Source organism: Panthera leo, chromosome E1 (assembly GCF_018350215.1).
Source record: "Panthera leo isolate Ple1 chromosome E1, P.leo_Ple1_pat1.1, whole genome shotgun sequence".
In the NCBI taxonomy this organism is placed as follows: domain Eukaryota; kingdom Metazoa; phylum Chordata; class Mammalia; order Carnivora; family Felidae; genus Panthera; species Panthera leo.
The window spans coordinates 19,828,682-19,854,882 of record NC_056692.1 but is presented as its reverse complement, the minus strand read 5'-3'; the positions used below and the strand labels follow the sequence as shown (position 1 = coordinate 19,854,882).

At 41.7% G+C, this 26,201-nt stretch overlaps 1 protein-coding gene across 1 annotated transcript in view; it reads left to right on the top strand.

The window, feature by feature from the left end:
- The first annotated feature begins 9,191 nt into the window (after window positions 1-9,191).
- CRLF3 (cytokine receptor like factor 3) overlaps window positions 9,192-26,201 on the top strand; it is a 42,949-nt gene continuing 25,939 nt past the window's right edge. The window contains exons 1-2 of the mRNA XM_042917048.1: window positions 9,192-9,397; window positions 23,583-23,790. Of these exons, the coding sequence (XP_042772982.1) occupies window positions 9,281-9,397; window positions 23,583-23,790 (325 nt within the window). The 5' untranslated portion in view covers window positions 9,192-9,280. The remainder of the gene's footprint in view (window positions 9,398-23,582; window positions 23,791-26,201) is intronic.

Sequence of the window (26,201 nt, the reverse complement as noted above, 5' to 3'; positions counted from 1 at the left end):
GATGCCCTAGGCTAGCCCCTTGTAAAAAGTGGAAATTCAAAGGCGCCTGGGTGGCTCAGTGGGTTAAACGTCTGATTTCCTCTCTGGTCATGATCTCTCTGTTGGTGTGTTCGAGCCCCACATCGGGTTCTGTGCTGACAGCTCAGAGCCTGGAGCCTGCTTGGGATTCTGTGTCTCCCTATGTCTCTGCCCCTCCCCCGCTCACGCTCTGCTCTCTCTGTCTCTCAAAAATGAATAAATGTTAAAAATAAATAAAAGTGGAAATTCAAGGGGCGCCTGGGAGGCTCAATCAGTTAAGCAACCCACTGGATTTCGGCTAAGGTCATGGTCTTGGAGTCCATGGGTTCCAACCCCGCCTCTGGCTCTGCGCTGTCAGCTCTGAGCCTACTTGGGATTCTCCGTCTCCCTCTCTCTCCCTCTCTGCCCCTCCCCTGCTGGTGCGCTCTCAGGAAATAAATAAATAAATAAATAAATAAATAAATAAATATTTTTAAAAATCTTAAAGAAAATTCTGTCTCTTCCCCTCCCCTGCTTTCTCTCAAATTAAAAAAAAAATAAAGTGGAAATTCAAAAAAAATAAAGTGGAAATTCAAAAAATACAGAAAAAGAAATAATTGATTACATTCCACCCACATGGAATAAAATGTTATTTTGGCAAGCGTCTTACCTCGAAATACACACACAGGATCCGAGATTTTGACTTTTTCCCCTAAACTGAGCAAAAGAGGGCATTGTTTCCCACGGATTTCTTTCTCCCCGCCAGCCAGGAGCCCAACATCATGGCCTCAGCTGGTTGGAGTGCATGCCAGTTGTTCCAGGGGTTTGCTGGTTTGTAGTGATGATAATCTCATACTTCATTTGCATTCTTTTCACGGATTTGTTTAGCTTTGACTTTTTTTTTCACATGAGTTTATTGTTGCAGTGATATAGACATAGAGTATGTTTATTTTGTTTGAGTGCATACTTTTAACTGCATGGTGTGTAAGAACTGAGTAGGTCAGGTAAAAGGATATACCAAATAATAACGGGAAGCCACCTTGTTGCATCTGGCTATGCAAACTGATTTTAACTACGGATGTAACTGTGTCCATCTCAATACCATAAAGATGGTATTGCTATTGTTTTCACAACATAAAGGGTGCAAATTTCTCCAATGAAATTGGAGGTAATTATTTTTTTCTTTTAAAACTGTTAGCCAAGGGGCGCCTGGGTGGCTCAATCAGTTGTTCATCCGACTTCAGCTCAGGTCATGATCTCACGGTTCATAAGTTCCAGCCCTGCATCAGGCTCTATGAGGACAACCCAGAGCCTGGAGCCTGCCTCAGATTCTGTGTCCCCCTCTCTCTCTGCCCCTCCCTGCTCTCTCACTGTGTCTCTCTCTTTCTCTCTCTCTCTCTCAAAAATAAAAAAAGACTAAAAATTTTTTTAAATAAAGCTGTTAGCCCAGAATAAGGTTTTTCTAAAATAGATACTGTTTTGTTGATCTGGTTTTTGTTTTTGTTTTTTTTCCCTCACTGTAGAGTAAGAACACTGCCCAAGGAGAAGGAGAAGGAAGAGGAGGGGGAGGAGAAACAAATGAGAAAATTACAGAGAAAACTGAAAGTCTCCTTGACTTCTATCCCCAAATTCAATCTCCACCTCTTGGCCCAGTGGTAGTCATTATTACCTGTTTGGTGGGTAGCACTGCACACTTTTTATATTTGTATGTATATCCATAGGAAATTCTTTACTATTGGTTTTATTTACATAAACAGTAATACTGTAAATATCACTCAGCAATCTGCTTTTTTCATTCATCATTGTTTTCAAGAGCTATCCATGATACATGTAGATCTGATTCACTCCCTTTCATTCTTGAGCATTCTGTCCAATTATACACATTTTATTTATCCATTCCCTTAGTGATGAATATTTGTCACCAGTTTTCTGTCTCAGTGAGTCAGTGAACACTCTTGTCTATGTCTCCTTGAACATGTGTAATGTTTCTCTAGAAGACACATCTAGAAGTGGAATTGCTGGGTTATATGCTATATATCTCCATGACTATTTATTCTTCTAAATTTCTAAGTATTTAAACTGCATTGTTTTGTTAAGCATTTGCACTGAGTTTATTTTGAGATATGTAGTTCTTCTTAAGGAGCTCATGGCATTTATACGTTTTAAATTAAATAAGCTCTAACATTTGCATATCAATTATGTATTTACAATGTGCTCATGTGGTTTTTTTTCATCTTCCCCATCTAGTTAACTGCTACTTTTAAGAATTATTATTAACCCTTATATTTATCAAAAGTAATGTCTGTGCTTGGTTAAGAAATGTCAGATAGCATTATAAAACTTACTATCAAAAAAAGAGCTAATTTCTTTCTTTCTTTTCTTTTTTGAAAGTTTACTTATTTACTTTGAGCGTGCTCAGGGGAGGGGCAGAGAGAATCCCAAGCAAGCTCTGTGCTGTCAGCAGCACAGAGCCCCATGTGGGGTTCAATCTCATAAAGCATGAGATCATGACCTTAGCCAAAACCAAGAGCTGCACATTTAACTGAGTGAGCCACCCCTCTTTTTTTTTTTTTTTTTTTTTTTTTAACGTTTATCTATTCTTGAGAACATCAGCTGGGGAGGGGCAGAGGGAGAGGAAGACATGGAATCCAAAGCAGGTTCCAGGCTCTGAGCTATCAGCACAGAACCTGACACAGGACTCGGACCCATGAACCTGAGATCATGACCTGAGCTGAAGTCGGAGGCTTAACCAACTGAGCCACCCAGGCACCCCTCCCCCTTTTCTTTTTAAGTGGACTCTATGACTAATGTGAGGCTTGAACTCACCACCCTGAGATTAAGAGTCACATGATCTACTGACTGAGCCAGCCTAAAGAAAGAGCTGATTTCCATTTCATAACCTGGTGTAATTTCCCAAGGGCAGCCACTTTCAAAAGTCTTCTAGCACTATAAATATCTCATTTTTATTTTTTTAAATATTTTTTAATGTTTTATTTATTTTTTGGAAGAGAGAATATAAGCAGAGAAGGGACAGAGAGAGAGAGAGAGAGAGGGAGAGAGAGAGAGGGACAGAGGATCCGAAGTGGGCTTTGTGCTAACAGGCTGACAGCTGTGAACCAGATGTGGGGCTTGAACTCACCAACCTCGAGATCATGACCTGAGGTAAAGTCAGTCACTCAACCAACTGAGCCACCCAGGTGCCCCTAGATATCTCCTTATTTTTAAATACAGCAATATGCTTATACAGATATTTCTTGATTTAACTATTTTATTTTATTTTATTTCATTTATTTTTATTTTTTGTTTTTTTTAATGTTTATTTATTTTTGAGAGAGAAAGAGAGAGAGAGAGAGAGAGAGAGAGAGAGAGACAGAGCACAAGCAGGAGAGGGGCAGAGAGAGAGGGAGACACAGAATCCCAAGCAGGCTCCAGGCTCTGAGTTGGCAGCACAGAGCCTGACATGGGGCTTGAACTCATGAACGGTGAGATAGTGACCTGAGCTGAAGTCGGACGTCCAAGCGACTGAGCCACCCAGGCGCCCCTTGATTTAACAATTTGAAACAGTATTCATTAATGTCCTTTTTTTCTGGTTAAAGATTTAATTCTCATGTAACACTACCCTCCAATATAGTTTTTATTTTAAATTTTTATTTAACTTCTAGTCAGTTAACATACAGTGCAATATTGGTTTCAGGAGTAGAATTCAGTGATTCGTCACTTACACACAACACCCAGTGCTCATCACAAGTATACTCCTTAATACCGATCACCTGTCTAGCTCATCCCCCACCCACCTCCCCTCACCAACCCTCAGTTTGTTCTCTATTGTTAAGAATCTCTTAAGGTTTACAGGGTGCCTGGCTGGCTCAGTCAGAGCCATGTGACTCTCCTTTTATTATTATTTTTTTTAAGTTTATTTATTTATTTTGAGAGAGGGAGAAAGAAAGAGAGTGCAGAGGGGGCAGAGAGACAGGGAGGGAGAGAGAGAATCCCAAGCGGGCTCTGCATCGTGTGTGCAGAGCCCAATGTGGGGCTCAAGCCCACAAACCGGGAGATCATGCCCTGAGCCAAAACCAAGAGTTGAATGCTTAACTGACGGGGTCACCCAGGTGCCCCTATAGAGCATGTGACTCTTGATCTCAGAGTTGTGAGTTCGAGCCCCACTTTGGGGGCACAGTTTACTTAAAAAAAAAAGTTATTAAAAAAAAAAAAAAACTAGTTCAGAGATATTTACAAAGTGTTTAGCCAAGTCTCTTCTTAGCTTCTGTGCTTTTTTGCAATGTTACATTGTAGTCAGTACATGGAAAGACTGTGAAAGATATCCTTTTCTCCCCAATATTATATCTCCTTCCCTTGATAACCATTACTGTTGTTATTCTGAGGTATACACTTGTCCCACTTGGTCAATTCCATCCTTGGTTCTGGATCCTTTGAAACTAATCTGCATAATTCCACCTCCTGGCCAGTTACCATTTCAAAGGTGGGCATGTGTTGGGGCGCCTGGGTGGCTCAGTTGGCTGTCTGACTTCCGCTCAGGTCATGATCTCACGGTTCAGGAGTTCAAGCCCTGCATCGGGTTCTGTGTCTCCCTCTCTCTCTTCCCCTCCCCCGCTCACGTTTTGTCTCTCAAAAATGAATAAACGTTAAAGAGAAATTTCAAAGGTGGGCATGTGACCAAGTGTAGGCCAAGGTAGGATTGTTACATTCCAAGAGATCTTCTGGGTGCTTCTGGGAGATAAGCAAATTTGGACTACTGATATAGCACAGAAAGGGGTCCTTTCCCTCCTTCCAGAAGGTGGGTAAGATTAAAATAAGGTAATGGTACCTTACCAACGGTAGAAAAAGAGTTGGGAAGTTTGACCTTTGAATCAGACTAACGCTAAAGCCTTTTGAGTTACACCACGTTAGGGAATGGATCCCATTTATTGTTAAAGGCAGTTTGAGTCTGCTGTAACTTGTAACTGAAAGTATCATAAAGAATGCAAGATGCAAGAAGGCATAGAAAGGAAAACTTGGGAGACTGAATGTGTAACTAACTGATCTTTGTAAAACATGTAAATAGATACTAAAGATAGTTAGAAACATTCTGAATAAATCAAGAGGCCTCAATAGGTAACCCAGGAAAGACTGACAAAACCAAAATGTATTAACATGTATACACTCCCAGCCTTGGCTCTTACATCCCAGCCTATCAACAAAGAGAATTTTACCCTCACTTTCTCACCTGCAGCTTGTTTTCAGCCTGGCTCCCAAGATTCTGTGGCACAGAATTGAGAGAAATGACTGAAGAGGTAGGTGGGAAGGAGGGAGCTGGGTATCAGGAGATTTGCATTGAGTAGGGAGTAGGAGATTTGCAAGAGATTGGGGAAGAAACTCCAGAGCACTAATGGGGAATTAAAACAAAACGGGAGTGGAGAAGAGAATATTAAGAATGGCTGTGACTTGGGGCGCCTGGGTGGCTCGGTTGGTTAAGTGTCCGACTTCGGCTCAGATCATGATCTCGCGCTCCGTGAGTTTGAGCCCCACGTTGGTTGGGCTCCGTACTGACAGCTCAGAGCCTGGAACCTGTGTCAGATTCTGTGTCTCCCTCTCTCTCTCTGCTCACCCTCTATCCCTCTCTGTCTCTCAAAAATAAATAAACCAAAAAAAAATTTTTTTTTTTAATTTCTGTGGCTTAATATGAATTGGAGACTGTCATGACCTATGACAATTCAATGCAACCCATGATTCTGGATTGGATCCACTTGTTATAAGGGGCATCACTGTGGCAATGGATTAAACTTGAATGAGATCTGAAAAATAGACGGTATCAATGTTAAATTCCTGTTTTTGAGGGTGCATTGTGGGTGGGTTCATAGAAGAATGTACTGAAAGAATCTTGTCGACTTATTCTCAAATGGTTTACTGAGGAAAAAAAAATTTTTGAACTGTATTTGCAACTTTTCTGTTGACTTCTGAGATTCTGTAAATGTGAGTCCTCAAAATTTAAACTAGATGGCATTAATTAAAATGTTAAGAGTTACAGTCAAAATTAGAATTGTCTCTGAATTATTTTTGATTGGACAATAGTGTTTATTTGTATGAGTCCCTATTTAACAAACAGGCATTGGGGCACCTGGGTGGCTCTGTCAGTTAAGTGTCCAACTCTTGATCTCAGTTCAGGTGATTATCTCAGAGTTTGTGGGTTTGTGCATTTGTGCCCTGAGCTGGGCTCTGCGTGGAGCATTCTTTGGATTCTCTCTCTCCTCCTCTCTCTGACCCTCCGCCACTCGAACATGCATGCTCTCTCTTTCTTAAAATAAATAAATTCATTAAAAAACAAAAAACTAGATACTAAGATTTACTTAGTTGTAGCCAGTTGATTCTAAAGAATGAATTAATAGTTTTAAGTGTGTAAAAAGGGAAGTCAGAGAGTTTAAAAAAAAAAAAAAAAAGTCAGTACATGCCCAATACAGTTAGAAGCTTTCTGAGAAAAGGCTGGAGTGAGGAGAGAGGAAATCTTGGCTGACCAGATAATCAAAGTATTCTGGACTGAATCCATGTTTACCAAATAACTCTCTGGTTATAACTTGATTTTCCAGCTGTTGTAATCTTCAGAGCAATTATATCCTTATGTAAATAAATAACTTAACAAGTTGCTTTATTTGTTTCTTCTAAGTCTTATTAGCATGGGGAGTCTGTGACCCTGAATCTGCTTACCTCTGGATAACTTTGAAAAGTCAATTCTAGGGGTGCCTGGGTGGCGCAGTCGGCTAAGCGTCTGACTTCAGCTCAGGTCACGATCTCGCGGTCCGTGAGTTCGAGCCCCGCTTCGGGCTCTGGGCTGACGGCTCAGAGCCTGGAGCCTGCTTCTGATTCTGTGTCTCCCTCTCTCTCTGCCCCTCCCCCGTTCATGCTCTGTCTCTCTCTATCTCAAAAAATAAATAAACGTTAAAAAAAAATTAAAAAAAAAAAAAAAAGAAAAGTCAATTCTAGACCAGTGTGATGTGAAAGAGATAAAAACTATGGCCTGCTGGCTTCTATCATTCCCACCTCTAGATCAATCTTCCTGTCATTGACTAGAGTATTTACTTTGCTCTAAAGCTAAAAACAAAACAACCAAAAATTTTAAGTGGTTTCACAAGATTTTCCTTAGTTCGTATTATTTTTTTGTATAATGTGGCTATGTTAAATACATATTTCCTGCCTCCCATCAGGTGGTATAGATCAAGGAAAAAAGTTGAACGAGACCAAGATTAGAGTCTTGGCCTTTAGACATTTTCTTTCTTTCTTTTTTCTTTTTTCTTTTTTTAATTTCACACAGTAAGCCTTCTGGGGTAGGATCCAATTCTGTTCAATTAGCTTTAGAGATCACACAGAACACACTGTGTTCAAGAACATTTAGTAAATCCTGTTTTTTACTGACCCAGTCTGTGCCTACACCCTCCTATTCCCTCGAACCATTTGACTATCTTTTCCTCTGCTTTACTTTCAAACCTCTATAAAGGCCAACATCCTAATTCAAGCTTCTATCACATCATAGCTGGACTAGTGCCTATGGTCTTTTCTTATTTATCACTCCATCCATCTATCTTATGTATTTTCATTTCACTGAACAAATATTTATTGAGAATTTACAATTGGCACCCCCTTCTTTATCTTAAGACACACCCAAATGCCAGGTCTGTCATTTATCATCCTAAAACATTTTTTTTTTTGCAAATGTAAATGTAAAAATCTTTAATGTCTACTCATTAAAGTCAAAATGTTTTTTAGTTGTTTATTTATTTTTGAGAGAGAGAGAGAGACAGTGAGCAGGGGGAGAGAGAAGGGGACAGAAGATGGAAAGCAGGCTCCTCGCTGACAGCTGAGTGGGGATGTGGGTCTGGAACTCACCAACGTTGAGATCATGACCAAAGACGCTTAACCGACCACCCAACCGCCCCTACAGTCTAAACTTTTTAACAGGAATTCCATGGCCTTTATTCTTCTCTCAACCTCATCTCGCAATATATTATTCAGTCCTACCTCTCCAAAGTGGTCTGTACTTTTTTCTTAAACAATTCGCTTACATTCCTGTCTCCAAGACCTATATACCTTTCCTCGCTTAATTTTGTCCTACCTAGGATGCCTTTCCACACCCCTTTTGCTTAGTTCATACCTTGATTCATTCCACAGATATTTGTTGAGTATTTAGTAAGTGCCCAACTACCTCACCTTCAAGATAAAGCTAATTTCCCATTTTCTCCAGAAGGGCTCCCCTTTTCTAAATTTCTCTAGTTCCAAGTGTCATTAACCTAGCACAAAACACGGTGGTAGAAAGAGCTTTATTCTGGTCAGGAAAATTGCGATCTAGCCTTTATTACAGTCTCGTTGTGTAACCTTCAGCAAAACCCGTTCTGTCTGTTCTCTTTCCTGGCCGAGGCAACTTTCAGCTCTAACATCCATGGCCAGGGGTCAGGAAACTACGGCCCACGGCCAAATCTGACCCACCGCCTATTTTTGTAGGGCCCCTTGGCGAAGAATGATTTTTATTTTTAAATAGCTGAGAAATGATGCAAAGAATATTTTGTGACACGTGAAAATTATGTGAGGTTCAAATCTGTGTCCATAAGGTTTAATGTGCACACGATCACGCCCATTTACTCACGATGTTGCAAGAGACACGGTGGCCCGCCAAGCTCCCAATTTTTACTACTTGCCCCTTACTGAAAAGGCTTGCTTACACCCATCTTGGCCGCTGGTCATCGCCTTGGCTCCCTCATTAGTCTGCGAGCTTCTGGACGGTGGGGCTCTCGTCTGACCCTTTGAGCGTGGTGCCTGGTTCATAGTAAGCCGCTGCAGGGACGCTCCTTTGCTTAGGAGGTAGGACAAGGACGATTTAAGAGCCATCTGGGCTGAAATCTCGAGAAAGTTGATTTCCCTCTCAGCCCGTCTCTTCCTCCGTGAAATGGAGACACAAGGGGGGCTGGCAGGGAGGCCAGAATGAGATAAGATGTGGGAAGCACCCCCGCAAAGTGTCCTTACTAATGTTTCCCCGACCCCACGCGTGTCTGGAGGAAGCACCACAGCCAGGGGCTGCGCGTGCACGCGGTCATTGCGCGGTGGGACTGGAGGCGGGCGGCGCTGGGACCCGGAGGCGGGTCGCGCCGGGCGCCGGCGTGGCTGTCAATCAAGGCGGCCGTGGGGCGGGGCGGGGCGGCGCTTCCGCCTGCGCGTGGTCGCGCGGGGCCGCTCGCCGGCGCCCGGTTCAGTGGGGAAACCGCGCCCGCAGCCGCCGGCCGCGCGGCCGGACGAGGGGGCGATGGAGCTGGAGCCGGAGCAGCTGCTGCAGGAGGCCCGCGAGAACGTGGAGGCGGCGCAGAGCTACCGGCGGGAGCTGGGCCAGAGGCTGCAGGGGCTGCGGGAGGCGCAGAGGCAGGTCGGAGGGCCGCGCCCGTAGGGGCGCCGAGGGCCCCGGGGAGGGCTCGGGGTGCCCGGCGGGTGGGTGGAGGCCAGGAGGGACGGAGGGGCGCGAGTGTCCGAAAACTCTGAAGGGAGAAGGGAGGGGGCTCTGAAGGTGCGGGAGGCCCAGCAGGGTCTGGGAACGAGGGAGGTGGGTGCTGGCGGGGGGGTGGGGTGCGGTAGTGGGGAGTCTTAAGGGGAAGAGACAACTTTGGGGGATCGCGGGAGAGTGTGAGGAGCGTTCCCTAAGCCCTGTGGGGGCGGTGATGGGGATAGGGGTGGGGTCCGAGGTTGGGGAGAGGGAGAGCAGAGCAAAAACCGAGGGCGTCACGGAGGAGAGGGCAGTGAGGACCGTGGAGCGCTGGGGGAGGTGGGGATTCTTTGGGAAAACCTGCCATGGGGATGGAGACTGATTTTAGAGAGCCTGGGGAGGATATTGGAAGGGGAGGATTGAAGACACAGAGACAGAGGGTGATTGAGAAGCAATTGAGTTAACACCAAATGAATGGGATTAGTAGTACTTAATATCTCATATAACCTTGGATGCATTAAAAAAAAAAGCCTTTAGCAGAACGCTATTCTATATGGTTTAGAATTTAAGGCGGAGCTATGTTGGAAGGGCAAAAGGAGATCAGAATACTTGAAGGAAAGAATACAAAAGTGTAGGGAAATGGAAAAACAGATTTAAAGAAAGTGCTGAAAGGAGAAGCTAAATATACTTTCAAGTGACAGTTTTATCTGTTCAATGGGGACATGGTTATCAAAGATAAAGGAACACCCTGGAACATAGAAGATACAACCCACTGCCAATGTGTTACTAGGACAGATAATCCTCAAGCTACTAGTCACACAGGTGCTTAGTAAATGCTGTGTGAGTGAATGGGTTCCATCTGAGTGGAATCATTTGGGTGAATGGGATTTTTCTACATGACACTTGATATTAATCTATGTTGTTATCCTAGTAACTCCCATGCTGCACAGAATCTGAAAATGTACAACTGGTAAAAAGTGCTATGATAACAATGCCTTTGGATATTTTCCTCATTAAGGATATTCAACATACCCTAGGTTTTATATATTTTTAAAACCTTGTAGGGGCCCCTGGGTGGCTCAGTCGGTTAAGGATCCAACTCTTGATCTTGGCTCAGGCTATGATCTCAGGGGTTCCTGTGGGTTCGAGCTCCGTGGTGGGATTCTGTTTGGGGTTCTGTCTCTCCTTCTCTCTGCCCCTCCCCTTCTTGTTCTCTCTCTCTCTCTCAAATAAACTTTAAAACAACAACAACAAAAAAAAAACAAACCTTATAGAGCTCCTGTAGGCCAGGCATTATTTGTAGCCTAGTAGTAAAACTGGGAGCAAAATTTAGATATGGGTTCACCAGTCTGGTGAATGCTTTTCATGGCCTTCCAATGCGTTCATCTTGATTTCCACTTGAAAACATCTGCCTTATTCCTTCTGCTATTTTGAAATAGAGGTTCATTGTTTTGAAAGAGATTAAAGTATGTCTCTTATTATTTGACTAATGTCTAAGCCAGTTAAGATATCTTATATATGAGCAGGACTTTTGTTTAACTCATCTGCAACTAAAAAATAGTAGTGTTGACGCTAAAAGAATGAGTTTAGCACCTGGGAGTAGTACTTACTAATTTCTTGTGTAAGATTGAATTCACTTAACAAATTTAGTATGATCCCATTCTGATTGGGTTAGAATTCAGTTTCCAGGCCTATATTCTTTTAATTCTTATATCCAGTCATTTAAATACAGGACGTACTTTCCTACAATTTGGTGTAGTTCAGTGTGGGTTTTTGTTTTGTTTTTTGAGGCCCATTGTGTCAGACTTGAGACAGAAAACACCAAGAGAACATCCATCACAGGTTCCTGATGACGCTGCCTTCTGACTAGACTAATAGCGTAGTTCTCTCTTGTGAACTGGAATGTGTTTTGTGCCAGTCCCAGTTACAAGGCGTCTCCCCTCAAAGCTAATTCTAGTGGACTGTATATGTTTGGGTTTGTAGAATAAGCCCTCTGTCAACTTGCATTTTAAGGAAAGTCTGTGTTACAAAAATGTTATCAAAATAAGCAGCTGCTTTTGTTTAGTGGCTAGGGTATTTTTAGGGTCCCAGTCATTTTCAGAATAACTACATAATATTTGGCTTTTTAGTCAAAGATTTTGTATGGGGGAAGGATGAGCTCAGAGGAGAGATCCTCCCCTTTGTGTATATTTTTTATTCATTGGTTTTGTTTCCTTTTGGTGTATGATTTTTTATTGATATATAATTTACATACCATAAAACTCATGCCTTAAAGTGCACAATTCAGCATTTTTTAGTATATTTGCAAAGTTCTGCAACCATCACCACTAATTCCAGAACATGTTCATCACCCCAAAAAGAAATCTCCTCCCTGTGAGGTATCACTCCCTCTGTCCCTGACAGCCGGTAAACTACTTTCTCTATTTGGATTTGCCTCTTCAGAACATTTTGTATGGATGGAATCATACAGTATGTGGCCCCTTGTGACTGGCTTCTTTGACTTAGCACAGTGTTTTCAAGGTTCATCCTTGTGGTAGCACGTTATCGATACTTCAATCCTTTTTATGGCTGAATAACATTTGTTGTGTGGATATACCACATTTTAGTTATACATTCATCAATTGATAGATACTTGGATTGCTTTCACTTTTTGGCTATTATGAATACTGTTGCTGTGAACATTCATTTACAGGTTTTTATGTGGATACATGGTCAGTTCTTTCAGTATATACTTAGGAATTGCTGGGCTGTATGGTAACCCTTTGCTTAACACACTTTTGAGCACTTTTTATTTTTTCTTTTGTTTCTTACCCTTTAAACATCTCTCACGAAGGGGTGCCTGGGTGGCTCAGTCGGTTGAGCATCTGACTTGCGGCTCAGGTCATGATCTCACAGTTTCAGCTCAGGTCATGATCTCACAGTTTGTGAGTTCGAGCCCCATGTCAGCCTTGCTGTTATTATCAGTGGAGAGACCTGTTGTATCCTCTGACCCTCTTTCTCTCTGCCCCTCCCCTGCTCATGCTCTCTCTCTCTTTCAAAAATAAATTAAAACATAACAAAAAGAAATGTCTTACGAAGTTTGTCTCATGTTAAGAAATCATGTCTATGAAAATCTAGAAGGAAGAAGAGTAAAAATATTTTGTTATTCTGTCAGAAACAACTGCCAGCATGTAGCAGTTTCTCCTCTTGTGGTTAGTTTAGGCCCTACCCTCTGTCTTTACAGAAAAGGAAGTTCTGTGCAGGAATGCACGGGTACTCTATAACTCTTGCTGTTTAAATAAGTTAAAGACTAGAGAGGTATGTTCGTTGTCTTCAGGAAATCAGATGATGTTTACAGCCAGCCTGGCCTAACTGATGTTGAAATCATTAAGAATAATTCGCTATAGTTCCTTGGAATCCTTGGTACTAAGATGTAAATACCAGAGAAATTAACTCCCACTCTCCTTAAATACTCATTTGTTCATTCATCAGTAAATATTTATTAGGTGCCTGCTCTGGCTCAGAGATACTTCTAGGTCTTAGAAATACTGTGGCTAGGGAAACAGACTAGTGCTCTCATGGATTTACTCTTCCCTTTGTTGGTGGGTCTTGGGACTGTTACCCCTGAAAACAAAACAAATAGGAAACACCTAAATCCTTGTGTATTCATTTTCAGATTTCACTTCCATTGTGTTTTTCCTCACTTGTTTATTTCTGCAGGGTTGGTTTTCCTGCTTGTTGTAAGTAGAGATAGCTGATCAAGATGTCACGTAGTGATGTCATCTGGCCAGTCAGATGTGCCTCACAGAGTGACACTGCCTTGATAACATTGCCACTGTCTGGGGCCTGGTCCTTAAGCTTTGCAGGTCCAGAAACTCCATCTTTGTATGTGATAAAGGGGGATGGATTAGTTTGAGGTACGAGAGGTGCCTACAGTGAGAAATACCAATTTTCTAGCCTGTGTACAGTTATAATGCATGCTAGAAAGTGAACATGTTGGCCTTCATATACCTTTTTTTTTTTTTTTTTTTTTTAAGATTGATTTGTTTATTTAAGTAATCTATGACCTCGGGGTTGAACACAAGACCCTGAGATCAGGAGTTAGTTGCGCTCTGTTCTACTGACTGAGCCAGCCAGGCATCCCCTTCATGTGCCTTTTGGTATGATTCAGTGTCTCTTGGGGCATTGATGAAAGCACGTCTCTGTTCTTTGAGAATAGAAGGGCCAGATCTTGTTACCTAATTAAGATACTCTGGTGAGGACCCTGCATAGCTCTGGACAGTGGTGTCCTTTGTTTTTTAATGTTTGTTTATTTTTGAGAAAGACAAAGAGCATGAGTGGGTGAGGTCAGAGAGAGGGGAACGGAGGATCCCAAGTAGTCTCCACGCTGACATCGGCAAGCCTGATGCAGGACTCAAACTCATGAAATGTGAGATAACAGCCTGAGCCAAAGTCAGAGACTCAACCAACTGAGCCACCTAGGCGCCCCACAGTGGTGTCCTTTTGATCCTCGCTACCACAGATGTGGTTCGTGACCTGAGAGCTTATGAAGAATATAACAATCAGGCCCTGCCCAGACCTACTGAATCGTAATCTGTACTTGCACAAGATTGTCAGGTATGATATGCATGCACATTAAAAACTGAGGCATACTCCCCTCTCGGGGCTCCATTCCAAGACTGTGGGATCATGACCTGAACTGAAATCAAGACTCAGACACTGAACCAACTGAACCAACCAGGCACCCCGAGACCTCTACTGATTTCCCTAGTTTAAACCCATAGGTGTGTTGTTAAAAATTGCTGTCCTTTATCCTCAAAGTTAAAACATTGTTTGAGGGGAGCCTGGCTGGCTTAGCCGGTAGGGCATGTGAACTTGATCTTGGGTTTCTGAGTTTGAGCCCTGCATTGGTTGTAGAGCCTACTTTAAAAAAACAAAACAAAACAAAACAAACATTGAGATAGCATAGGTTTGTTAATTTTTAAAAAAAAAATTTTAAAGTTTATTTATTTTTGAGAGATAGAGAGGGCACAAGCCAGGGAGGGGCAGAGAGAGACGGAGACAGAATCTGAAGCAGGCTCCAGGCTCTGAGCTGTCAGTTCAGATAATTTTTTGATTTAACTAGCAGTCTTGATATTCTTAATGCATAATACCATGTCCTCTATAGATCATTATTTCCACAGGGTTTGAAAACGCACAGCATACTAAAGACTGGGACAGATCTAGAACTCAGTGGGGAGGAAAAAGTCATTTCAGAAAAGCAGGGCAGGAAGTCTTTAGTAGCTTAGCAAAGAAAAGAAAGCTATCATTGCTGCTTTTATCTCCCACTTCCCCTTCTGTTACCCATTTCAAAACAGTCCAAAAATCTGACTGAAAATGATGTTACTACAGTAGTAGTCTTCATAGTGTCCTAAGAAAAGGTTAAATCTAGAGCTGGGGAAAACCAAGAACAGATGAACTAATTTTAAAATAACCTATAATTCTACTACTTACAGGCAACCACTGTTAACATTTTGGTGTATCCTTCTAGGCATATTATTTTGCAAAACTGAGAGACTACTGTATATACGACTTCATATTCATTTTTTTTTTCCTTTTGGTTAGTTTTATATGGAACATTTAGCAACTTAGGGAGCATTTGTTGGTAGGCTAAAGCTGTATTGACGTAGGTATGCCAGAATACTGGAAGTGACTCTCTAGAAGCAAAACTAACCAACAGCCAAGGGGGAAGAAAAAAGCTGCACACATATTTGTGTGCAAAAGACCACGTGTTTACATTGGCTTTCAAACATATTTTCTCAATTATTTTCACACATTTAAAAAAAAATATTATTACGTTTCTTTATTTTTGAGAGGCAGAAAGAGACAGAGTGTGAGTGGGGGAGGGGCAGAGAGAGAGAGAGGGAAACAGAATCCGAAGCAGGCTCCAGTCTCTGAGCTGTTAGCACAGAGCCTGACGTGGGGCTTGAACTCATGGACCACGAGATCATGACCTGAGCCAAAGTTGGATGCTTAACCAACTGAGCCACCCAGGTGCCCCAACAAATTGTTTTTAAACATGGCACGCTGAAGGCACCTGGGTGGCTTAGTTGTTTAAGCATCCGGCTCTTGATTTCGGCCTAGGTCATAATCTTATGGTTCATGGGATCAAGCCCCAGGTCAGGCCCTGCACTAAGCATGGAGCCTACTTAAGATCCTTTCTCTCCTGCTACCCTGCTTGCTCTCTCACTCTCTAAAATAAAATTAAAAAAATAAAATAAAGCTTGCCTTCTGAATCAACAATGTTAAAATCAGTGATGTTAATTACAGAGTGTGTGAACGTCACAGAGGTGCCCAGGTTTTCTCTGTGTAGATGTTGTTTTCGGTGTAAATGTAGTGTATGTATAATTTTGATAGAGAAAAACTACTTATTGCTATAAATCCGGTTAATCTGGCTAATTTATGATCTAAAAAGTCAACCAAATGTAGGACAGGCTTTTATTGAGGGTTATCAAGGGGTCACTTATATTTGCAGTTATTTTACTTTGCCAGCATTTGCTCCTATTAGCCATGAGACCTTGAGAAACTTTTTTTTTTAATATATATAGATTTAATATTTATTCTTTTTTTTTTTTTTTTTTCTTTCCAAGAGAGACAGAATCCGAAGCAGGCTCTGGGCTCTGAGCTGTCAGCACAGAGCCTGATGCAGGGCTTGAACCCACGAACCACAAGGTCATGACCTGAGCCAGAGTTGGACACTTAATTGACTGAGCCACCCAGGCGCCCCGAGAAGCTTATCTTTTCTGATCCTCACTTTTCTTATCTGTATGGTGAGGATAAAGATAGTACCTACTTTGCTTGGCCAATGTGGGAATTCAAATGAGCAATGTATTTAAAATGCTTAGCACAATGCCTGGGACATATAAAGCACTTAATAAATATTAGCCATAATAATAATAATACCACTGAATATTATTGTTATTCAAGGAGACATTCCCTGCTTCTTCAAATGTCTCCTACTGTGTTTCCCAGCAGAATGCTGTTTTTGAGTGTAGATGGCAGTTTGTGGCCATCCCACTTACGTAAGAACTTAATACGTTTTATTATAGTTACGTGTGCATGCAACTATCTCTTTTACCAGAATGACAGTTTTTTTGAGGTCAGGGCCATGCTTTATTCATCTTTATAACCCCAGCTCCTGGCACATATTAGACTTCAATAAATGCTGAATGAGTGCCTTTATGAATGATGTGGGTGTAATTTTGCAGACATTCTTTTTAGATTATTCATGGTCTTGATTCATTAATGCAGATAATCAAGAATTAAATTTGTTTTATCATACAGTTTGGTTATTTGTTGTTACATAATAAACTATGCCTAAGTGTAACGGCTTAAAAAACCATCTTATTTGCTTACTGTTCTGGGGATTGACTGGGACTGGGTTGGGCACTTCTTCCAGTTTTGCTGGCGACACTCGTGTAATTGCAGTCAGATGGTAGCTAAGACTGGAAAGTTCAAGAAAGAACGTTCACTTACCTGTTAGGAGCCTTAGTGGCAGTGGGACTCAGTTGGAATGCTGTCATGGCTGGGCTGGATGCTAGTCTCCCTCTCTCCTCCCTCCCTTCCCGCTTCTCTCCTCTTTCCACTCTTTACAAAGGAGTGGCTCAAGACCCTCAAAAGTGCAGAAGCAGCAGTTGCCAGACCTTCTAAAGGCTGAGAGCTGGAACTGACACAGCTTTAGTTCCACTGTGCACTTATGCCTGCAAGTGCACATCACAGCCCAGCCCGTACTCTCGGGGACTGAACAAAGATAGAGTATTAGGACGTGTGGTTCTTGGTTCCTTGGGGACCACTAATAAATGTTTCTGAATGTTCTCAAATAGATATTAAAAAAAAAAAAAAAAAAGCGCCTAACTCTAAGAGAGGCAAGGAGGAAATGTAGCGGCACTTACGAGTCCGTAAGTGAGTCATACAATACAAATTCTCTGTCACTTTACTCGCTTTGTGATGTGGACATGTTTATCTCTCTGACTCCACTATGTTACTCATCTACAGATGCTTTCTTCACAGGGTTGTGGTAGCATTTAAATGAGACCATGGCTGTAAGTACCTGGCACACAGTAGGTGTTCAGCAGATGATCGCTGTTGTTGCTGTATTATTATTGCCATCATCATTATTATTTTCAGTGACTGATATCTTGGTGTCCGTGCAAAGACAAGTGGCTGATGCAGTACATTTCACATGAATTGAGAAGAAACATTGTGGTTGGCTTTTCCAATTTCAGTGGACTATTTTATATCTTATTTTTGATCGTTATGTTCTTCAGCTAAGTGTTCAAAGCCAGTCTCTAATTTTAAAATAATTTTGGGTGCCTGGTTGGCCTAGTCAGTGGAACATGTTTCCTCAGTCTGAGGATTGTGAGTTCAAGCCCCATGTTGGGTGTAGAAATTACTTAAAAATAAAACCTTTTAAAAAAATAACAAAAGAGTTTTAGTTGCTTGTTTGTTAATTGGGAAACTAAACTTGGAGGATAAAAATTATTTTCTTCTATAAAGTCAATTGTTTTAGAGGAGATGGAGATTTCAGTTTCTTAATTTTCTGAAATATGCTATTATATTTATTATATCATATTGTTTTACATTATATTGATGTAGCAACTGTATATTGCCACTGAAGACCACAGATGTTTTAAGTCGCATTCTACATAGGTTTTATAACCTTTTTAGTATCTAAACTCATGAGGAAAATATATCAGTCTCTGTTACCTTGGAGGGCTATGAAGTATGCATTTACTAGGCTTTTGCAAGCCTTAGTATTGATACGTAAACTTGATGACTTTTTGGCATTTTGTGAACCCATCCTCATGTTAAAACATTAAAAATACAGTTGCTTGGTGGAGCCTGGGTGGCTCAGTTGGTTGAGTGTCCTGCTCTTGGTTTTGGCTTAGGTCATGATCTCACGGTTTGTGAGTTCAAGCCCTGAGTCAGTCTCTGGGCTGACAGTACAGAGCCTGCTTGGCATTCTCTGTCTCTTCCTCTCTCTCTCTGCCCCTCCCCTGCTTGCATTCTCTCTCTCTCTCAAAAATAAATAAACTTGAAAAAAAAATCACAGTTGCTTAGGGGACACTCAATTAAGCATTCAACTTGATCTTAGCTCATGTCTTGATCTCAGTGTTATGAGTTCAGGCCCTGGTTGGGCTCTGTGCTGGGTGTGAAACCTAGTTAAAAAAAAATTTTTTTTAACTTTTATTAAAAAAAAATTATTTTTTTACATTTATTTATTTTTGAGAGATAGAGACAGGACACTAGTCAGGGAGGGATAGAGAGAGAGGGAGACACAGAATCCGAAGCAGGCTCCAGGCTCTGAGCCATCAGCACAGAGCCCGACGTGGGGCTCGAACTCAAGAACCGTGAGATCATGACCTGAGCTGAAGTCAGATGCTTAACTGACTGAGCCACCCAGCCCCCCCCCCCCCCCCCCCCCCAGTTTAAGGATTAGATTAAAGGATTAGATTAAACTGCAGTAGAAACTTTGTAAGTAAGCTTTAATGGTCTGTTACAGTAGAGGTTTGATGGAAAATTGGTTTGGAATATTATTAATCAGCATAAACAGTGTATATGACAACTTCCTTTTTGAGACCTTGAGTTGCTTATCATTTGTATTCTATTTAAATGTACTTTGTTACTATCACAGTTGTTTTGCCCTAGAATGGCTAGGTAGAATTTGGGGCTGTTTGGTAGTCTACCATGATTCTTTTTTTTTTTTTTAATTTTAGAGAACATGAGAGCTGAAGAGAGGAGCTGGATGGAGTGAGGGGCGTTGGGAATCTCAAGCAGGCTCCATGCTGAGTGTGGAGCCCCATGTGGGGCTGGATCTCACAACCCTGGGATTGTGACACAAGCTGAAATCACGAGTCTGATGCTCAGGGCACCTGGGTGGCTCAGTCGGTTAAGGGTCTGACTTCAGCTCAGGTCATGATTTCACAGTTTGTGAGTTCAAGCCCTCATTGGGCTTGGTGCTGGCGGCTCGGAGCCTGGAGCCTGTTTCAGATTCTGTGTCTCCCTCTCTCTCTGCCCCTCCCCCGCTTATACTCTGTGTCTGTCTCTCTAAAAAATAAATACACATTAAAAAAAAAAAAAAAAGAGTCTGATGCTCAACCAACTGAGCCACCCAGGGCCCCCAACCACATGATTCTTTATGCAAGGATAAGAAATACAGGGGCGCCTGGGTGGCTCAGTTGGTTAAGCATCCGACTTTGGCTCAGGTCATGATCTTGCAGTTGGTGAGCTTGAGCCCTGTGTCGGGCTCTGTGCTGACAGCTTGGAGCCTGGAGTGTTTTCAGATTCTGTATGTGTCTCTCTCTGCCCCTCCCCCGCTTGCACTCTGTCTCTGTCTCTCTCAGAAATAAATAAACATTAAAAAGAAAAAAAAGGATAAATACATGTTTCAGCAGGAAGTGTTTTCAGTCAGTACATAATTTATAGGTTTACCTGGGAACTCCTGAAAATGGGAAAAGTGGAAAGACCATGGTCCTTGGAGTCAGACTGTTTCTGGCACCATGAAGCCTTGGGAAAGTTATTTGATTTCTTCAAGATTCACCCTCTTCAGTGTAAACCATGGAGACCCACCTGTTAGAGTCATTGTGAAGTTAATGAGCTAACGGTGAACACGTTGGACCATGGTAACACGTCAAATAAGAAGAAACCACTCAGCAGTCTAGTCTGTGTTGTTTAGTTTCATAAAGCCAAGCAAATGAACTTGATTAGTTACATGATTGGATAAAAGGTGACTGTGGCTTAAATTATGAACTGTTTCAGGGGTGCTGTGTGACTCAGTCCATTGAGCATCTGACTCTTGATTTTGTGCAGGTCCTGATCCCAGGGTTGTGGGGTTGAGCCCCCCCATTGGGCTCTGCGCTGAGCATGGAGCCTGCTCAGAATTCTCTCTCCCCTTCTCTGCCCCTCTCCCCCACTTGGGCCCTCGCTCTCTCTCTGTCTCTCTCTTTCGAAAAAAAAAAAGTGGGGGGGAACCATTTTGTGGAGAAGAAAATGATGCCAAGGTAGTATCAGGTCTGAAACAGCAATGGTTGGGGTTCTGTGAACAAAAGGGACCACACTTACAATGGAAGTGTAGGAAGTAGATTTGGAAGTGGAGTCTCCCCTCCCTGGCCCTCTCACTGCTTTATGTTCACATACTTCCTTTTTTTTTTTTCCCCCCTCTGAGGTTCTGAAATAAAAACAAAACATATTTGGCCTCTGAAACAGTTGAAGGAGCTTTTGAATTCTTTCTAAAGAGGAAATTGACTTTACCTAACCAATGCACTTCCTGTGTGTGTAGTATCCGTTAAAGAGTGAGACAGGACCTCATTGGTATACTTCTCAACTGCAGAATTTCCTCTTGGTGCTGGGAGTGTGAACTGTACTACAGGGTTTTGACATGTTATCTTCATTTATTTTGGAATCTGTGAGGTCTGTCATGATTCACCTAGGGATCTTGTCTAAAACGTAGGTTCTGATTCTGTGGTTTTCGGTGGGGCCTAAGAGTCTGGATTTCTTTCTTTTTTTTTTTTTTTTTTTTTAATGTTTTTATTTATTTTTGAGACAGAGAGAGACAGAGCATGAACAGGGGAGGGGCAGAGAGAGAGGGAGACACAGAATCCGAAACAGGCTCCAGGCTCTGAGCTGTCAGCACAGAGCCCGACGCGGGGCTTGAACTCAAACTGTGAGATCATGACCTGAGCTGAAGTCGGACGCTTAACTGACTGAGCCACCCAGGGGCCCCAAGAGTCTGCATTTCTAACAGCATTCAGGTGATACATCAAAATCATAAGGCATTCTTTCCCTAGTTCCTTAAAAAAGGTCTTAAAAATGTACATGATTAACTTCATTTTTATTCAGCAACATTTATTTCCCTGGTGCTATGTATGTTAGGGCCTGAGTCTTAAAGATCCCACAGGTGACTCATGAAGCAAATCAAGTACATTTTGAATATGGCTCCCTCCCTTTTTTTTTTTTTTTTTTTTCTTCAACCTTGGCTTGGGCTAATTTCATAGAAGTTCCTTAGCAACTGCACAGACAGTGATCAACAAACTTAAATTAGAATCTCTCTTTTTCCTTTTTAAAAAAAATTTTTTTTTTTAATGTTTATTTATTTTTGAGACAGAGAGAGACATAGCATGAATGGGGGAGGGCCAGAGAGAGGAAGACACAGAATCTGAAGTAGGCTCCAGGCTCCTAGCTGTCAGCACAGAGCCCGACGCGGGGCTTGAACTCACAGACTGCAAGATCATGACCTGAGCTGAAGTCGGCCGCTCAACCGACTGAGCCACCCAGGCGCCCAGAATCTCTCTTTTTCTTTATGATTTAAGGAGTTCTTTGGGGTGCCTGGGTGGCTCAGTTGGTTAAACTTCTGACTTTGGCACAGGTCATCATCTCACAGTCTGTGAGCTTGAGTTTGGCATCAGGCTCTGTGCTGACAGCTCAGAGCCTGGAGCCTGCTTCAGATTCTGTGTCTCCCTCTCTCTCTGCCCCTCCCCCACTCATACTCTGTCTCTGTCTCCAAAAATGAATAAACATTTAAAAAAAAATTAAAAAAAAAAAGGAATTCTTTCACTTCACACATACTATTGTAAGTTAAATTAATGTTGAAAGGAGAAAAAATTATTTCCATGATCCTTCCACTTCATCTAATCGTCAGACTGTCCCTGTATTTTCCTCCCTGTATTTCTTTGTACTCCTTGAGCATAGGGATCTTTTGTTTTTACATGGTTGTGAATATTTCTGGAAAACAATTTTGTATTCTGCTTTTTAAATTTAGTATTAGAGAATAAATGGAAACTTTTTAAATTTCTGTTAACTGTTAAAGTCGTATGCTTTGTGGATTTTCTTGGACTTCAAATGCTCTTGCAAAGATAAAGTTAGCAAAAGGGGTTAGAGTATAAATGTAATAATGTCATTATGAAACTAATATCTGCAAAGTAAGTATGTGTTTGCTTTAATTCAAGTTTTTGGCTTTTGTTAGAATTTTCCTGTTAAGTGGGAGTGAATTGTGTGTTATCCATATTCTTAAAAAAAAAAAAAATCTTGTATCTGTATAGACAACTGGTTTGTTTTCAAAATATGTCTGAGCTGTAAAGATTTCCCTGCCCTACCTCCCAGAACAGCAGCTCTTACTCTGGGCTCTGTGGACCTGAGGGCAGTGTTTCTCAGAGTCTGGGCTGCAGAATCACAGGTGTGCTTGTGAAACATGAGAACTGTATCCATATACCCCTTCACCCTTCTCAAAGGTTCTGAATCATTAGGTCTGGGATGGAGCCCTACAATCTAAATTATAACAGGCAGCCTACATGATGCTTCTGCAAACCAAGTTTCAGAATTACTGTTTCAGGCAAGCCATGGTTGAAATTTGAGGGAATTTGTAGCTTTGAAATTGAATTAATTTCTTTAGGGTACGTATTAATTCATTTTGCTGGGAAGAGGGTCTATAAACCTCTTGTTGAGATTTGCGAAGAGGAACGGGACTCAGAAAGGATGAAAGCGTTGTCCCAGAGGTGTGTTTTCATGAACATTCTCTGCCTTCTGTGAGCCTCTTTGAATTCTAAATAAATTCTTAGTTTTACCACAATGAGGGCATTTTATCCATTAGGTAATTAAAAAAATATATTAATGGCCTTCTAATCTACCTTTTATTTACTACTTTTCAGTAAAATGAACCTTACTCCCCTCCTAATTTAAAATGTTTTTGTACTGAAACATACTGTTGCCAAGAACTACTTTGTGTAGATAGTAATACTTTCTAACATTTTTTGGGAACATCAGTGTGCCAGTTATTTTACCAAGTGTAATACATAGATTATTTTTATTTAATCCTTACAGCAACCCCATGAGGTAAGCATTATACTGATTTGACAATTAAGGAAATTGAGGTGTAGAGTGCTTAATTAACGTGACCAAAATCGACGGGGTTTGTGAACGATGGAACCAGGATTTGAGTCCATTCAGTTTTACCTGAAGGCCAGTTTTATGCATTTCTGCAAGTTTGTGCAAATCAGTCACATTTGATTTATCAAGAAATGGAAGATGGTTGTTGTGTAATGCCTTGAGATTTTGAGTGATGCCCGCCCGTGTATTAGCCTATTCAGAGATTCTGAGTTTTTATGTTCTTCCTTTTCAGATCAAAGAGAGTGCATCCCAGACCAGAGATGTCCTCAAACAGCATTTTAATGACTTAAAGGGAACCCTTGGGAAGCTCCTGGATGAGCGATTGGTGACCCTTCTGCAAGAGGTGGACACCATTGAACAGGAGACCATTAAACCTCTAGATGATTGCCAGAAACTCATAGAGCACGGAGTTCATACCGCAGAGGACTTAGTCCAAGAAGGTGGGAGTCCAGGGAGCCTGTTAAGTGTGGCACATTCAGATTGGCACTTTGTCGATTTCTCAGGGTGCCAACAGGCTTCTTGCCATCGTGGGGTGCTTAGAATGTTCCTGCCTTAGGATGGTTTGTAATATAGGACAGCAGATACTGTGAGGTATCCCAGGGTGAGTGCAGTTAAAGTGTTAATTATAATTATTTACAAAACAAGGAGTTTTGTAAAACAAAAACAAGGTTTTTCTCAAATGGTTCTATGATAGGGTCTTACTCACTGTTAACACAGTGATTTTAAGGTCCTTTTGAGTCTATTTAAATGTTTTTCAGTGTTCAAATAATTTAATTCCATTGTTAGTTTTAGAAGGTTACAAATTACGATCGGTGTTTACTCCTGAAATCGTAGTAGTTCTGTACCTATCTGTAGCCTGTTATTGTGGTTAAAGCATGCCCAGATCTTGCCTTGCTACCTTCCCGTCTTCACACCCACCTTCCTCCCTTCACATACTTCTTTGTTGAGTGTATTAATTAAAAAGATCACAGTTCTGCCCTGTGGGGTTCACAGTACAGTGAGAGAGGCATACATGCTGAGAGTAATCTAAGACCCACAGGAGCACAGAAGGGAAAGCCCTTAACTCCGGGAGAGTGTAGGGTAGCTTTCTGTAGGAGGAGTTGCACAGAGGCTTGAAGGAATTCATTAAGCAGACAAAGGAAGAAAGGAGGTAACAGCACAATTTGAAGCAGAAGTAACATCACGAGTGAAGTGAATGGTGTATCAGGGATCTATTGAAGTATTTTAGGCAGCAGAGTTACACAATCAGATTTGAATTAAAAAAAAAAAACAAAATGGTACTGCCTACAGTTTGGCGACTATATTGGAGGTCATAAGACTGAGGTAAAAGAGGCCAATTAGGAAGTTGTAGCACTAATCCAGACAGGAAATGATGAAGGCAATGACAGGTAGAGATGATGTGGAGCTGATTTTAAGATTTTTCAGAAAGAGAATTGATGATTTTACTTCTTAGTGAGTGTTGATTACTGGTGATTGTCTGGATATTGGAGGATAAAGGGAAGGCCTTAGGATGACCAAAACCAGCCTGATTTTGGATTACCAGGTGAATTGTGCTGTTTATGGACATAAACAAAGGAGAAGGGTGGGCTTCACTGGGTAGTTGGGCATTCAGTGTGGGGCAAGATGCCCAGAAGGTAGTTGGGAATGTGGCATGTGGCTTAGGAGAGAGATCAGTATGGCAGTATGACAATGATGGTGTATACATCGAGTCTGAATCCATGAGAGTAAGTGAATCATCAAGAGTTAGTGTACAATATTGAGAAGAGAGGGTGCCAGAGGGTAGACGGTGGGGGATGCCAGCATTTAAAGGACAGTTGAGGAAAAAGGAGCCAGAGGAGACTGAATACCACCCATTCTGCATTGAGTGCTGTGAATGGCATGCGATAAAAAGGGTGAGTGGCTAACAAGTCTGTCATTCCAACTGGAAATTCATCCCTTTGTGGTAACATTTAGAATGTGCTATTGGTATTATCTGTAGATGCTAATTACATTTTGTCTTCTCTTCAGTGAGAACTGCTTATTTGACACTGACCCTAGCAGTGCCTTTGAGAAAATGCTTCTTAGTGGGACCACAGAACGTCTTTCCCTGGAGGCTTTGCATTTGGAAACAAACCCAGAAGTAGTTCACAGGTCATCCATCACCCTGAGGACTGAGAAATGTTTTTATTTTAGAAAAGAAATCCTTTGAGGCACAAACTTGTTTGTTATAGCATCTGATGCTTAAATTTTTTTATATTTCAGAAATATTTTGAATTTCAATCTCTTCCTCTCAAGGGATAAAGCCTTATTGATGGAATTTTGAGGACTTTCAGGCATTGTTCAATATGTCTCTGTTTTCCTGTTGGTGAGGGAGAATGTCATGTTATATGGTCCCCAAAAACTTGAGTCACTCCAGGGCACATTCAGATGGAAAGAGTCCCGGTACTGTTTCTTTGGGGTCCTGGAAGGACACAGAAGTTGTCTTTATATAGCTCCTCCTTTTTATTTTTCTGTGGAATAATTTTTTTTTTAATGTTTGTTTATTTTTGAGAGAGAGAGTGTGCGTATGAAAGAGGGAGTGGCAGAGAGAGAGGGAGACAGAGGATCTGAAGCAGGTTCAAGGTGCGCTTGAGAGTACAGAGCCTGATGCGGGGCTCAAACTCACTGACCTCGAGATCATGACCTGAGCCAAAGTCAGACGCTTAACCGACTGAGCCACCCAGATGCCCCTCTGTGGAATAATTTCTAATGTGTGATATTCTTTCAGGAAAATAGCTGTATCATTTGACTTTATAAGACCCCGTGCCCTATTCTTCTGTCAGGGTAATACCTGTACTGGCTCCTATTGGAGTTCTGTAAGTCAAGATTCTGT